The 14521-nt window shown below is 51.6% G+C and overlaps 2 protein-coding genes and 1 long non-coding RNA gene across 4 annotated transcripts in view; 1 reads left to right on the top strand and 2 right to left on the bottom strand.

Moving 5' to 3' along the window:
- The window catches only part of CFAP45 (cilia and flagella associated protein 45), a 37539-nt gene extending 36723 nt beyond the window's left edge, over positions 1 to 816 (bottom strand). Inside the window, exon 1 of the mRNA XM_066366080.1 lies at positions 796 to 816. Coding sequence (XP_066222177.1) covers positions 796 to 801 — 6 coding nt within the window. The 5' untranslated portion in view covers positions 802 to 816. The remainder of the gene's footprint in view (positions 1 to 795) is intronic.
- LOC136390922 (uncharacterized) overlaps positions 1 to 6731 on the top strand; it is a 219888-nt gene extending 213157 nt beyond the window's left edge. The window contains exon 2 of the long non-coding RNA XR_010748790.1: positions 6446 to 6731. This is a non-coding gene — a long non-coding RNA (uncharacterized lncRNA). The remainder of the gene's footprint in view (positions 1 to 6445) is intronic.
- On the bottom strand, positions 6446 to 13813 carry TAGLN2 (transgelin 2). Of its 2 annotated transcripts, none has more exons than XM_066362058.1 (5): positions 13697 to 13813; positions 8506 to 8713; positions 7898 to 8072; positions 7513 to 7615; positions 6446 to 7202 (listed from the first exon to the last, which is right to left on the bottom strand). In XM_066362058.1, exons 2-5 carry the CDS (start codon positions 8683 to 8685, stop codon positions 7061 to 7063), a joined length of 600 nt encoding a protein of 199 aa, XP_066218155.1. In that variant the 5' UTR covers positions 8686 to 8713; positions 13697 to 13813; the 3' UTR covers positions 6446 to 7060. The 2 variants fall into 2 exon arrangements, with proteins under 2 accessions (XP_066218155.1, XP_066218156.1); XM_066362059.1 differs by lacking the exon at positions 13697 to 13813 and adding an exon at positions 12566 to 12601.
- Between the last annotated feature and the right edge of the window lie 708 nt (positions 13814 to 14521).

Here is a 14521-nt window from a genome sequence, read left to right as displayed (position 1 = left end):
CTGTAGCGTAATCACAACAAGAATCAGACTGTAAGTCCCCAGCTGCAAGGGCGCCTGAAGGCTATTTCACTATCCCCTTCTTCCTGGAACACTTAAACTCTCAAACACTCCCTTCAAGTCTTTCTAAAACAAAGGAGGGCTCAAAACATAAACAAATACTTCAATGTATAAATTATCTTAGTCCAAGTATTTGTTGCCTTCCTTCTTTCTTCAAAACTATCTGATTCGTTGTTAAAAACTATAAGGCCTTCCAACTACCTCCCGAGACACCGGGCACAGAGCAGGAGTAAGAGAATGGTTTGAGAAACAAGAAGAAATTCAGGACCAAGGAGAAAGACTGTGGGCACCAAGGACAGAGTAGGGGTGCAGTGAAGCTGGAAAAGGGGGGTGGTTAGAGTAGGATCGGAAGTGGGGACTACTGGGGGATGCCTGCGGCTAGAGACCCCGGAGACAGAGTGAAGAGGGGGAGAAAGAAAGGACACAGACCAGAAGGGCAATATCACCTTCTGATGGTGGTGCTCTCCACACAATGAACGAGGAGCTGAGTCTCCAGAGAAGTGAGAGAGAGCCCCATTGCTGGTCACATGTATCCTTACCGTTCCACTCCTCCCAACCCTCCCCTAACCTTCCCCCAACCTGGCTACATTCCCATTGGGCAGATATTCCCCAAGCCAAGAAAAAAGACATTAAAGAATCCACAGCCTTCCCCTCCCTCACTCCCCTCAAAGCCTCATCTCCACCCTCTTGCCTATGCCAGGTCCTTGAACCAGCATTGCCCTGGTGCCCTGGACTCACCTCCATTTGACTGGCACCAGCTTCCCCACCTACGTGAGTGACTAGCATGGGCCCTGGACTAGGTGTCAGATGGTGAGATAAGGCCGAGTTGGGGAAAACCGCCAAAGCCAGGAAGTTACACAGCCTGGTTCCCCTGGCAACCCAGCCACAGTCACTAAACAGTACAGGGAAAGAGGTAGAGACAACTCCCATTCAAGGCCTCAGGTTAGGGCCCTCAATTTTTATGTCAGAGAAACTTGTCTCCAGTCTCCTAAAACAGATCCTAAGAATTATGGGAGTAGGGAGTTTAAAATGCAAATTTAAGGCATCACCCCCATAGCCTCCACTGAGATTCTCAGCCTGGGACTAACTGAATCTGCATTTCTAACCAGCACCCCAGGTGATTCCAGGGCGGTCAGTCTGAGGACATCACTTAGAGAGCAGAATAAGTTTCAAGAAGTTGGGACTCCCTGTTTCAGGGATGGGGGAAGATACAGGAAAGGGTCTGGGACATCCCAATCACCCTGTGTCCACTGGCGTCTATAGCCAGCCCCATCCCCAGAGGCGCTTGACTTTGGGGTCTTTTCAACTTCCCATAAGTAACCAGGAGTCCAGACACCTGAATTCTAGTAATATACAGAACCAATTCAAAACCACACACTTTGATGGAGCTTCTTCTGGGCCAGGTACTACTTGTTATGAGAACCATGAGCCATATAAAGATATACAATGTATGCTTTCTACTCTCAAGAACACTGGGACCTGGCACATCACTTCCAGTCTCTAGTTTTCAGTTTCTTCCTTTTCTCCAAAGGGTATAAAAATACTAAAACCTTCCCAAGAGGTGACAAGTCTCCTCATAATTATTACCTATCAAAGTACCCTGAAAGTGAAACTCTCAGATATTGTCCTGGTGGATGTGGTGGCTTTTATTGCTGGAGGTAAAAGTTAGGCTGTCAGGGGGCTCCAAGGGTCAGGGAGACTTGAGAAGAGAAACTCCAAGGATCTAGGGGCTGGGCCTTAGGGTCTCATTATTAGTTCCTTTCTGAAACTGCCAAATCTTCATTTGCCTTAAAGGGCTGGCTGCTACAAAGCCAAACTTCCTGCACCTCGTCCCAGGTCTGACCTCTCCCTTCCTCAATGTGGCCCTGGCCTCCACCCACAGAAAAACTGCAGTTCATGCTGGCTGTAGGCTGAACCCTTCCCCAGGGTCAGCCACTTCACAAGGGAGCCCCATGATAGGAAGAGCAATTAGCTTGGACTTATTCTGTCATAAATTTAAATCCCAGGCCCTGGCCGGTTGGCTCAGCGGTAGAGCGTTGGCCTGGCGTGCGGGGGACCTGGGTTCGATTCCCGCCAGGGCACATAGGAGAAGCGCCCATTTGCTTCTCCATCCCCCACCCCCTCCTTCCTCTCTGTCTCTCTCTTCCCCTCCCGCAGCCAAGGCTCCATTGGAGCAGAGATGGCCCGGTTGCTGGGGGATGGCGCCTTGGCCTCTGCCCCAGGCGCTAGAGTGACTCTGGTCACGGCAGAGCGACGCCCTGGAGGGGCAGAGCATCGCCCCCTGGTGGGCAGAGCATCGCCCCTGGTGGGCGTGCTGGGTGGATCCCAGTTGGGCGCATGCGGGAGTCTGACTGTCTCTCCCCGTTTCCAGCTTCAAAAAAAAAAAAAAAAATTTAAATCCCAGTTCAGCCACTAGCTGGGTTCTACAAGTTACTTTTGTTCTCTTATCTTCAGTTTCCTCATCTATAAAATAGGAGAAAATAATATGAATATGGCAAAAGTAGGTTTATAATTGTGAGTATGCAAAAGAGTTTATTCTTATATTATTGTTTATTAATTATGTCTTACTTTCCATACAGAAACTGTAAACTTATTCTTGCCCCACTTTAGTCCCACCCTATATCTTCTGGTGATCTTAAGCCCCTTCTAGATTTCCCATCCCAGCAACAGACAACACAATTTGCTTAGTTGCTAAAGCCAGAAGCCTGTCTTTCTGGACCCCTCTCCCTCTTTTTCATACTCCACAATCAACCAGAGTGCACTAGACAATTTTGAAATCCATCCCCACTGGTGTTCCCTTAACCTAGGCCACTATCCCTTCAGCCTGGACTATTCCTACAATAACCTACTGAGCCCGCCTGCCTCAGCAGTCCTCTCCAACTGTAGGCTGCGCTCTACCCCGCACTCTAAGGAAACTTTCTAAATAGAGCACAACTCTCACTTCTTCATTACTCTGCATAAAATCATTCAATGGCTCCCTATGTCCTTAATGAAATGTCCAAAGTTATTCATTTCACTCTGAAGCTCCTTGGATAACCTGGTCCTGACACCCTTTTTCAATTGCGTTTCTCAGCACCTACCCCCCCGCACACCTCTAAACACACACATTCTAGAGTCCAGAGTTGCACACTTATTTCCAGCCTGCGCACATGCCTCACTCCTGCCTAGAACACTCTTCTCACCACCACTGGCCTCTCCTTCATGCTTCTGATTGTCCTTAAATCTTCAGTTCAGACATCATCATCTTCCAGAAATCTTCACTGACACCCCTCCTGTGTTAAGCCCCTTCCTGTCAATTCTCAGTACCTAGCTCTCCTCATATTATTATCACGCTTGATTCTTTGCTTTTCTAGCTCCTCCCAGGACGGCAGGTACTATATTTGTCTTGTTTATTGCTATACGCCCTGTAGTCCTCCAGCCCACTGGGAACAACCAGTGCCACGTGGAAAAACTGCTGAAGACACACACTGTAGTTGAGAAGAGGGAAAGGCAGTCAAGAGAGACTAACCTCCCGAGTCTCCTTTTCCCAGAGCTTTTATTGATCAGAAGCAGAAACTCTAGATGCAACTTTAGTGTATTTTCTTTTCGTCTACCTGCATAGCCACTAGGACTAAAACTTATTTCTTTGTGAGGAGACAATTACTAATTTACCCTTTAGCCTTTTCTTCAACAAATTTGATCCTAGGCCCTTTATTTTTCCCTCTGGAACTCCGTGGTCCAGCCCTCTCCCTGTTCTACTGCTCCTGGGCTGTTTGCCAAGCTCTCAAAGGCCTCCCTAGCTATAGAGGTAGGGGTGGCAGAGGCGGGTTTAATGGCAGGAGCACCGGGTGCGTGTCCTGGGCCCCGACTTCTGTAGAGCCCCACAAAAGCCCAACTTTACACTTTTTTCTAATGACACCAAGTCTGGTTTCATATGTGCAATTTTAACATTAATAGTACATAATATTTTTCATCTATTTAAAAACATGGTTAACATGTGTTTTTATTTTCCCTGTCTCTTTTCTTTAAGGGGCCCAACATTTTCTTCTGAGCCTGAGGCCTCAACTGACCTTAATCCACATCTGAGGAATGGGACATATTGTTCTCCACAGAGCCATTTGCAAGCACACACCCACCTATACACATAGGACACACATTTCTCTGCACCCATAATCCCCAGCCCTCGGAAAAAACATGCTCATAGATAGCCTCCACACACAGTCGTAGGCTCATCTCCTCCACCTGTGCCCTAATCCTGTGAATTCTCACACCTGAGCACACATGCATGCAGGAAAAAACCACACAGACCTATGCTTTTCCCCTATAGGAGAGCCAAACTAGGGAGAGTGTCTGAAGCCCTCCTTCATCCTTCTCCTCTTGCTCCTCCTCCCCCTCCAACTCTTCTTTCCACCAAGGGCCAAGCCTCTTTCTCTCCACCTTCAGTGATATTCCGCTTCAAGCCTGAAGGCAGATAGTAAATGAACCAAAATTGGCTTCAATCTTTTCCTCCTGCCCTCTTCTCATTTCCCCCCAAATCCTCAACGCACCTTCCATTTGCCCAGAGCAACACCCTAGTCTCCCTTCCCTTCCCAACCTCCACTCCTCTGGCTGTAGGGAGCACTACCTTCTTAGGTTTTAACCTTTTAGAAATGAACAGTGGGGAAGCATTGAAAACTTACAGAGCCAATAACAGGAGGGTTACTGAGACCCTGGGCTGGTGGGACCATGTCACCAGCCCAGGAGATTCAGGCACATGAGAGCAGGGTGATATTCATTCACTCAGTACCTTTTTTACCTCATCTCCCTGCAGCCCCTCTTCTTGCTGAGCCTGGAATAGCACAAATTTAGCCAGGCTCATAGCCAGATTGACCTGGGCTCCAATCCCAGTCCCTTTATTTCCTCTTGAAGTATTCTTGGGCAATTTTTTTGCTTCAAGACCCAGGGTGCTCATCTGGAAACAAAATGGGGAAACAGTACTATCCATCTCATGGACTATTGTGGGAATCTACTGGGAAAAGGCAGTTGTTTTCACTTCACTCTGTAACATGCTGAGTGTCTCAGGAACTTGTGAGATCTATGACCAATAATTGGTAGCTATAGTTAAGTCAGGGAAAGGTGCAAATGGCTTGCTTTTTTAGTATAAATATCAGTGAATTCAATGGTTTCTCCTTAATGACATCACTCTCCTTAAATGACATTTCACAAAGCCTTCCCAAATGGGAGACAAAGGGGTGAAGAAATGGCTAATCCCCTGGGAATTTATATATATAGCCTGCAGCCTGTCTTATCTTTGCCACAGCCCTGGAGGAGTGCAGCCAGCAAGCAAATACCACCTCTTGCTGGTGTGGTATCAAATCAGGCTAAGACTCTATGCTGGCCTCTCCTGAATAGCCCTGGCAGGGGCTTGGCACACAGTAGGTACCTCTTGACAGAGGGAACCCAGTGGGGCAGGGGAATGGTGGGTGAAAAGATGAAAACTCACTGGTTATTGAACCTGCATCATCTGTCACTGTCAGGCACAATGTTGGGGCTTCTGCCTCGTAAGAAAACAGATGCCTGGAAGTAGAAAGTGGGGGGCAACGGAGGCCAGACCCCTGGCCTGGCTGATTGGGGTGGGACCTGCCGTGGGGGGCTGGCCCAGGGTCTCTCAAGTTCTCCCCCAATACAGGGTCTAATGGAAGACCATGGAAAAAAGGTGAGACAACCAGGTGTTGGAAACTAAGGGTGGAACATTTATTCCTGGGTGAGGCCGAGGAGCTTGGGACAAGCTGACCCCAAAATTGATTATCTTTGTCCAAGGCCCCCCCTCATCTAGAAAGGAAATTTGCTGCTAGGCTCTCCCTAGCATGCAGTTCACCAGTTCATGGGTCGATCAATAAGGCTTCCTCCTTCAAACCATCACCACCAACATCCTGCTCATTTCCCAGCTTGCCAGTTCTTCCTCATCATGGCAACCCCTGCCTGGGGCCCCAAGCTAGTCTGGCCACCTTGTCACAGGCCTGCCTGAGTGGCCTCCCACTGGAGACTAGCCAGTACTCATGGTTGTACCGACAGTCAGTCCCACCCTCCTGCAGTGACTGAGAAGCTATTCTGGCTGGGGAAGGAGCCCAGACCGGAGCACCAGGCAAGACTGCCCATTCCTTGGGTAGGTGAAGGCCCCACTCCCTATGAGCACTGCCCACATATCTTGCATTATAGTTCCTCCAAGAGGAGTTGAGAGAGCCTGACCCTTCTCAACCCCAACCTACCCTCACCTAAACCAAAAGACAAAGACCGAGACGGAAACCAAAGATGGGGTGAGAATTACAACCTTCATCTCAAAAACCAACCTCATATTCTTCAGTCACTGCACTTCCCCCATATTCTTCCCCCTCCAACAGTTGGCTCAGTGGCCCAGACACAGCCAGAGTCCATCCAAAAAAAATGAATTTTTATTTAAATCAGCAAACTCAGATTCTTCAAGCCCCAGCCCATAGCGGGCAGCCCTCCCTTCCTCTCCCCTCACCCCACCCCTTAGCCACAGCAAGGGGAACGGAAAATGAGAAGCCAGGAGGGCCTCTGCCAGGACAGGCTGCCTCCAGTGTGCAGTGAGCCCAGTCCAGCTGTGGCAGGGGTGGCAGCTACCACAGGTCCCTCCCTATAAATTAAATCCCTGCAGCCACAGCTGTGGGCAAGGCATATTTGTGGAAGGCAGGCCCAAAGGCGGCGTTGCTGACCCCCAGCCAAGGAATGCATTGAGGGCACAGAGATCAGGGGAGAAGAGGTATAAAGGGGAATCAGAGGCCCTAAAGTTTGGTCCCAGGGAAAAAGGTCAGTTGGTCCAGTTTTTATGGGTTTGGGGACAGGAATGTATTAGTAAGCACAGAGGAAGGTCCCCATTGGGCACCCCCAGAGGAGACATGCCAGGCCAGGACAGGCCCTCAACCAGGCAGGGGGAAGCTTGGGAGCTCCAGGGGACTCTCAGGGAATGTCACTGCTATATATTAACCATCCAAGGGAGGGCAGGAGCAGGGCTGGGGGCAGATCAGAGGATCTGGCGTGGCATCCCATAGCCAGTCATGCCTGCCTGAGAGGCCCCACGGTTGGTGCCCATCTGTAACCCAATCACGTTCTTGCCCTCTTGCAGCTGGTTGTCCGAGAAGTTCCGAGGGTTCTCCTTGGACTTCCTAGGTGGAGAAGGAGTATTGGTTAGGAGGAGGTTGAGGCTGCCTCAGTAATGTCTCCCCTAGACAGAGCATAGGCTTTTCTGTGGCTCAAGTACTGGATCCAGCTCTGTCCTTGAGTCCTGAGCTCTCTGAAGCCACCACCTCATCTCTCAAATGGGACAGTTCCATGCCAGAAGATTAAGTGAAATGAAGAATGTAAAAATATTTTGTAAATGGCCAACTGCTATAGTGGATCAGTTTTGTCCTAGGGACAGGAATGTGTAGGGTGTCTGTGCCTTCCCAGGGCCTGGGCAGCCCCAGCAATACTCACTTAGGAAACCAGTTGGGATCCCCAGCAAAAAGCCCATCATCCCGGGCTACTGCCAGCCCACCCAGGTTCATCAGCGTCCGCTGCACACAGGCCATGTTCTTTCCTGGGAAGGAGAAGGGGAAGTATTGGCCTCAGCAGAGCTGAGGTCCTGATGCCAAGGCTCCACTCTATCACTGAATCAGCAGGCCCAGCTTTTTCCCCATAGCCTTTTTCATCCCAGACCCCACCATGGCCAGTTCCTCCATAAAACACACAAATGCATGCATGCACATACAAATACATCCCTTTGTCCTCAGAGAGTCAGAAACCCACCCCTTCTCCCTGGTCAAGATAGCCCAGCCCAGTCTCTGGTCTTCTGAATGACAGTACTACGGCCCTGGCCCACCTTCCCAGAGGTCCACAGTCTGGAAGATGTCAGTGGTGTTGATGCCATAGCGCTCAGCTGCTTTCAGGAACTGAGAGATCTGCTCCATCTGCTTGAAGGCCATGGTGGAGGCCTGGATCTTCTTCACTGGGGGCTGCCCCTCAGGGTACAGACCATTAATGAGCTCACACAGCACCTGAGTGAAGACAGCAGGTGTGCAGAGGTGAGACCACATCTACTGAAGATCAGAATGCACCACAAACAACACCAGAGACAGTGAACCATGGAGTCTTCTCTCCTACCTGAACACACTTGGAGTAAGCCTCAGGCTCTTCCTGCCCAGTCCCTGCCTCTGAGGCCAGAGTGAAAACCTCAATATTCTAATATCCCTGACTAGAGTATACCCCCAACAGTTCTTTCCTTAGAGGGTTCTGTACATCACCAGGGCCTTCCACTGCAGGGAGGCCCATTCACCCTTACTCAGTGGGAGGGAGGAAAGCACGTGCTCTGCAGGCTCCGGAAGAAGTTGAGTTGGGTTCGCCCTCAGTTCTCCAGGTAAAACAATCCCCAGTCCCTCAGACCCAAACCTGCTCTCCCAGCACTTCCAGTCAGAGGGGCCCAACTCTCACCGTGCCATCCTTGAGCCAGTTCTGGAAGTTCTCACGCCCAGGCTGGGGCCGGCCCACATCCTTGCGGCACTGGGTGCTGATCCACTGGATCAGGATCTGCTCCAGATCTACATCGTACTGTTTCTCAATCTTCTGCTGCACCTCCCGGCTGAGGCCATAGGCAGGTCCCCTGTTGGCCATTTTGAAGGATGGTGGTAGCTATTGGGAGCTGGGAAGGGGACAACCCAAGCCTTCAATCAGCACTCTGCAAGCTGGGGGGTGGGGGGTGGGGGAGGTCCTGCCTGCAGGGACACACATCATATCCCCAAGGTGGACCCCAGAGGTGGAAACAGCTGCCAAATGAGGAAAATCACATCTTGACCCCTGGACATGGGCTAGAATAGCACTGCTCAGACCTCTGGCCACACAGGCCACCTCTGGGTTCCCTCACCCCTATGACAGGCAGTCTGTTTATTATTAAGGTTTCCCACTAGATTTCATTTGAATGGTTCCACTACTAAAATGAAGTATGAAGCCCACTGGGAAAGAATATGGGGTAAATGAGGCCAATATTGGGGGTTTAGACCATCATTTGGGGTGGTAAACTTTAGTAAAAGCAAACTGGTCATTCTAATCCAACCCTTCCCTTTTCAGCCCTGGAAAGGAGACTGATTGGGGGAAAAGAGGAAGAATAGGGAGTGGCTTGGGAAGCCAATGCCGGGAGCCACACAGAGGATTGGCTGGATCCACTCTCAATCAGCCACTAGGTTTTAACTGAGCACCCACTATTGTGCTAGGAATTGTAGAAGAGACGAAGTCATTTATCCTAAAGTTGCTCGTAGTGCTACCAGAAAGACAAAATGAACACATATAGAAGGGCAAGTGTTGTATACAAATACCAAACTGCTCAGTCAGACCATATGTTGTAGGAATTCAGAAAGAGTATGGGCAGAAGCAGCTTGTAGGGCTTCCTGGAAGAGGTCTGAGTATACCCTTCACAGATTTTAGCAGGCAAAAGGAACTTCCCATGAGAAACCAGGCAATAAAAACAAATACATTCCTTTCTGGAAGCAATAGCGGGCAAAATAATGATTCCCCCCAAAGACGTGTCTGTCCTAATTGCCAGAACCTGCAAATGTTACCTTACATAGCAAAAAGAAACTTTGCAGATACGACTGAATTAAGAATCCTGAGATAGGGAGAGTATCCTGAATCATCCAGGTGGGCCCAGTATACACACAACAAGGGTCCTCATAAGCAAAAGATGGAGACAGGCGAGTCAGAGTTGGGAAAGTAAGAAGGAAGCAGAAGTCAGAATGATGCAGGGCCATGAGCCAAGTAATGCAGGTGCAAAAGGTGAGGAAATGGATTCTCCTCTAAGCCCCCCCCCCCACCATGAGGAATGCAGCCCTGCCTACACCTTGATTTTAGCCAGTAGGACCTTTGTTGGGGTCTTTAGAACTATAAGATATTAACTGTACGTGGCTTTCAGTCACTAAGTTTGTAGTAGTTTGTTACAGCAGGAATAGGGAATGAATACAGGAGCCCTGGATGGTACTTTTAGAGTAACCTGAGAAGAGAGGGAGGGATGAGGAAATTCACAGGCAGATTTCTTTAACTTAGTTTGAGGAACTCAGTTAGGAAGAACTGGGTGGTTTCCTGACTGATGGCCTGAGTTGGCAGCACTTCACTGTGGACAGTATGTCCCCACCCACCATCTCACTGCCTAGGTCTCACACCCAGGGGCCTGTCGGCAATGCTACCAATGTCGAAGGGCAGCCAGGACCCCATCCCCTCCCTCGATGGGCAACTTACTACTTGTAACAGAGCTAGCTGTGTGGTTGTTCATAAAAGGAGATCTCCTCTTAAGACAGGCACCTGTGCTCAAGGAGAGGCAAAGGAGCTACTCCTTCTCCCCACATCTGGCTCCAGGCCATGTCAGATTTAAGGGATGAGGTCACTCTGACTCCCTCTCTCCCATGTACCCAAGGTTAAACAATCTTGCCCCGCCCCAATGGCCCTAAGGTAGGCCCGAGTACACGTTGCCAGGCCACAGGGCCAGCAGCTGCACCCAGCCTTCTCATACCTCTCGGCCCCAGAGGTCCTGTCTCAGGCCAGTCTTCTCCCTCACATTCAACATGGCTGCTCCTTCCCACTCCGCTTATCCAGCTGCACATTTCCGGTAGAGATCCTCTCTCCATAAATCAGTTATTTTTAAACCTCATTAAGAGCAACCCACCCCACCCCACTTCCCCCAGCCTGGAAGCCAGGCCAGATAAATGACCCCACAGCACCAGGAGCGCGCGCACACACCAACTCAGCTGGCAGAGGACAGGCAGTCTAGTGACTGACCCTGAGGGATGGAGACAAGATTTCCCCCAGGCCAGCCTCAACTGCTCAGCCACTACTCAGTCTATGACCTGTGACCCCTGCCACACAAGGGCACGGCTGGAGACTTGGAAGGGGAGGGTTACTGCCTTTTCCCAGTAAGCCACCCTTTCCCAGGCCAATGTCCAGACCTCTCTTCTGGGAGCAGCTTCACCATGGTCACTTGAGCATTAGGGCTGTATCTCCATGGACTCAAATGACCTCAATCCCAGGGATCTCAACGGCCCAGGGAAAGAAAGGGCAGAGAATGATTAACCCAGACACCAGGGTTAAGGGGAGAGCAGGCCCAAAGCCTGACCCTTCCAGGGTCCCCCAAAGGCAGGACAGACACAGCCACTCTTGACACAGCATGGATTCTGATGGCCCCTCCTCCATTCCAGTGCCTGGACACAGCTGTGTCCAGGCTCCACTCTGGGGCCCACTGCCCTAGAGCCTGGAGATGCCAGAGTTGTAGGGCGAAGCTCTGGGAAGGGGCAAAGCTCCAGGAAGGGGTGGACCCAGCCAGGCCCAGCCTGTGGCAGCTGGTTCTTCTCCCCCACCCCCACACCAGCAGGCGAGGGCTGACGGGCTGTGGCTGCTGGAGCTGGAGTGGCCCACCCCAGTGACACCCACAGGACCTACTCCTGCCCTCCCTCTCAAAGGAAGGGAAGATAGCCAGGTCCTGCTGGGGTGAGAGATGCCCAGAGCAGAGGATCCAATGAGAAGACAACAATGAACAACTGGGAAGTGGGCTGGCTTTGAGTAACCTAAACTGGAAACAGCCCTGCACCCCCATGCAGAAGGGTACAATAGTTGGGAAAAGAGTAGAGGTCACCAAAGGCATTGGAGCCCTCAGCACTGCCCAGACCCTGGGCTGGAAGCTTACCTCACCTCCCAGACCAAAGCCAAGAAAAAGGCGGATGTGGGGTGGGGGTGGGAGGATTTAAGGGTTCCTGGCTGGAGGTTTAACTGAAAAGACAAAAGGACTATCTATTCATTGTGCAGATTAACACAGGGGAACTTCCCAACTCAGAACTGAGATTAAGACTATTCTAAAAGGACAAAATGGGGTACCTGTCCCCAAAGCACAGTGCTACATGGAACAAACAGAAGCAAGGATAGTGAGAGACATACAGTTGAGGTAGCCCCCTCACCAAGAAGTCACTGAGCAGGAAAGAAAGCTGAGGCTACACAAACAGGAAGCCACAGGGCCTGCAGGAGGAGGGGTAAAGTGGGGGATGTTGCCATGGCTTCTGTGTACCAAACAGGCACAGGGGTAGGGTGGGAGCAGACAGAAACATGCACTCAACACAGAGGAGTAGTGAGGAGGCTCCAGCGCCAGGGCAAAGGTGGGTCCTTGGGAAAGGGGCCATCTCACAGCAGTTCTCAGGAATAGCCAGGTGCAAGGCATTTCTCAGGGAGGCAGCAGTGGAGGGTATGGAGCACATTTGGAGAAGACGGGAAGTTCTGAGTTTGGGGGCAGAGAAGTAGACTCAAGAAAATAGTTCAGGAAAAGAAGAAATGCTCTGGGAACAGAAGATATATTCTGAGCTATACCTGAAAATCCTGTTGGGAGAAGGGATGGGGTGAAGAAAGGACTGGAGGCCAATCCCCCGAGGGCAGAAGAGGCACTATGAATAACAGAGGGGTTTGCAGTTGGACAAAGACTACTTGTTGGCTCTAGAATGGTAGAGCTCTACTGGTCGCACCCTACCTTGGGCTTCTCTGCAGTTTTAGGTCATCCCTGTGGCCTAGAAGCAGAAATTGGGAGGGCGGATGAGCTAGGCAGATGTCCCTCTATCTGGTACCCTAGAGTCAGAAAGAAACTAGGGGGAGCCATGCAAGTCTCCTCCTACACCGGACCTCCAGAGCAATCCATCCTCACTTCCACCAGCTGCCTTCTGCTCTCTAATACCAAGTCCCCCCAGAATTTTCCTAGTGTGGGGGCTGCCAGGGAGGGAAGGCGGCAAGCCTCTTCCGGTCCTGCAGGTCCAGCCCCCTCCTGGCCACACCCTGGGCCGTTACTGCGAGATGAGTCACACTGCCTGCCGCTGGGGTGACGCAGTGGTCTGGGCAGCCCGCCGGCGGGCCTGCCCGCGGCCACCACCGGCTTTCTCAGCTGCGGAAAGCACGGGGTGCAGGCTTCAGCTCACGTAGGGGCAGGAGGGCCTGGAAAGCAGCCATCCCTCCCACCCCACCACCACTTCACACAGGCAGGGCACCAGGCCGGCGCAGTCAGGGCTGCAGCCCCCAAATGCCTGCACTAAGGGGACTCTCCTGGAGTAGACAGTGGTTTCAACTGCCGCTCTAACCGGGGAAGGAGAGGCCACCGGGGAACCCGAGCACAAGCCCGTGACCCCGAGACCCTAGGAAACGAGCTGGCAGAAGAAGTAACAAAAAGGACAGCCTCGGGGCGTAGAGGGCAGGTAGCTCCCGCACGTGCTCCTGGAACCAGGAAGAGCAGTGTCGCGCCCCAGCTAGTCCAGGGACCCCGGGCGCGCTGTCGCTCGGGGCCGACAAGCCAATCCCCGACGCCCTCCTCCCTCACCCGAGAGAACCCAGGGCTGGAGCCGGAGCGTGGAGTGCAGCCACTGAGTCCCTCCTCCGGGCGGATGCCCCGTCTGTGCACTCGCAACATGGCCTGACCTCACCGCCCAGCAATGCAGGTCAGGTCTGGGGACAGGACCTGACAGCGCAGGGCTGAGCAGTTATCGGACCCTTGCCTCCCAGACTTTGGCCCCCAGCTCAGGGGAGTAGATCTTCAGTAGAGCTTCTCACTTTCTAAAGACCGCCCCCCCCCCATAAAATTAAATTAAATCGAATCAAATTTTAAAACCCTGCTTACCGTCCGTCGGGCTGGAGATCACGCACTCTAGGCGGGGCCGCAAGGCGAGTGGAACTCCCGGGTTGGGCTGAGGGTTTTCAGCCGCTCCCGCCTCGGACGGGGCGGACCGGGGGCGGGGCGAGTACAAGGAGGGTTTAAAGGAGCCTTAGTCCAAGTGTTGAACCTTGGTTAGAAGCAAGAGACAGTGGACGAGATCCTCGACTAAAAGATCTGGGAAGTTGGGGTCTCCAAGGGCAGCGGCAGTGGTCTTCGTCCAGTACAACCTCCAGCCCCACACCCCAGAGCCAGCAGACTTATACCCTAGTGGGAAACTTTCTGCCTAGGTCAGCTCAAGACTGTGGACGAGTTTATGTGAGAAGAATCCTCTTGGTTTAAAAATGATGATAAGGTAAACGGAGGCACAAGAAAACACTCCCTTCCCCCAAAAAAAGTTGACTAGGGTGTGACAAGATTGGGGCTTGCAGGTCAGGACAGCACCCACACCTACATCAAGCCTAGGCAGGAAAACTCAGTGAGATCATTCCTTGCCTGGGACCCAGGGTTCAGACCTGACAGCTCTCCCCTTCATCTCCTTCTATGATCTGGCATTTCTCCTTAATTCTGGAGGGCTCAAAAGAGGAAGCCCCAGCAGAGGAGGCTGGCAATTCTGAGAGCGGAGAGCAGTTTGGGAGCTGCAGTACTACCCCCTTTCAGGCTTCAGCTGAAAAGTCCCCCCGGGCCAGTCCCTAGTTGCATCCATCAGTGAAGTTCCTGTATGGTTGGAGTTCTTCATGTACGGTAGAACCCTGTTTTGCCTTGTTTTCAAAGACATTAGCCAGTGTCCTC

Source organism: Saccopteryx leptura, chromosome 2 (genome assembly GCF_036850995.1).
Source record: "Saccopteryx leptura isolate mSacLep1 chromosome 2, mSacLep1_pri_phased_curated, whole genome shotgun sequence".
In the NCBI taxonomy this organism is placed as follows: domain Eukaryota; kingdom Metazoa; phylum Chordata; class Mammalia; order Chiroptera; family Emballonuridae; genus Saccopteryx; species Saccopteryx leptura.
This window is presented reverse-complemented; position numbering and strand designations above follow the sequence as displayed.

Excerpts from the sequence above, each read along its gene's own strand:
- TAGLN2 (XM_066362058.1), bottom strand. The coding sequence starts at position 8,685 with ATGGCCAACAGGGGACCTGCCTATGGCCTCAGCCGGGAGGTGCAGCAG. Across the intron at positions 7,616-7,897 it reads GACTGTGGACCTCTGGGAAG|GAAAGAACATGGCCTGTGTG; the intron begins GTGGGCCAGGGC and ends TCTCCTTCCCAG. Across the intron at positions 7,203-7,512 it reads GATCCCAACTGGTTTCCTAA|GAAGTCCAAGGAGAACCCTC; the intron begins GTGAGTATTGCT and ends TTCTCCACCTAG.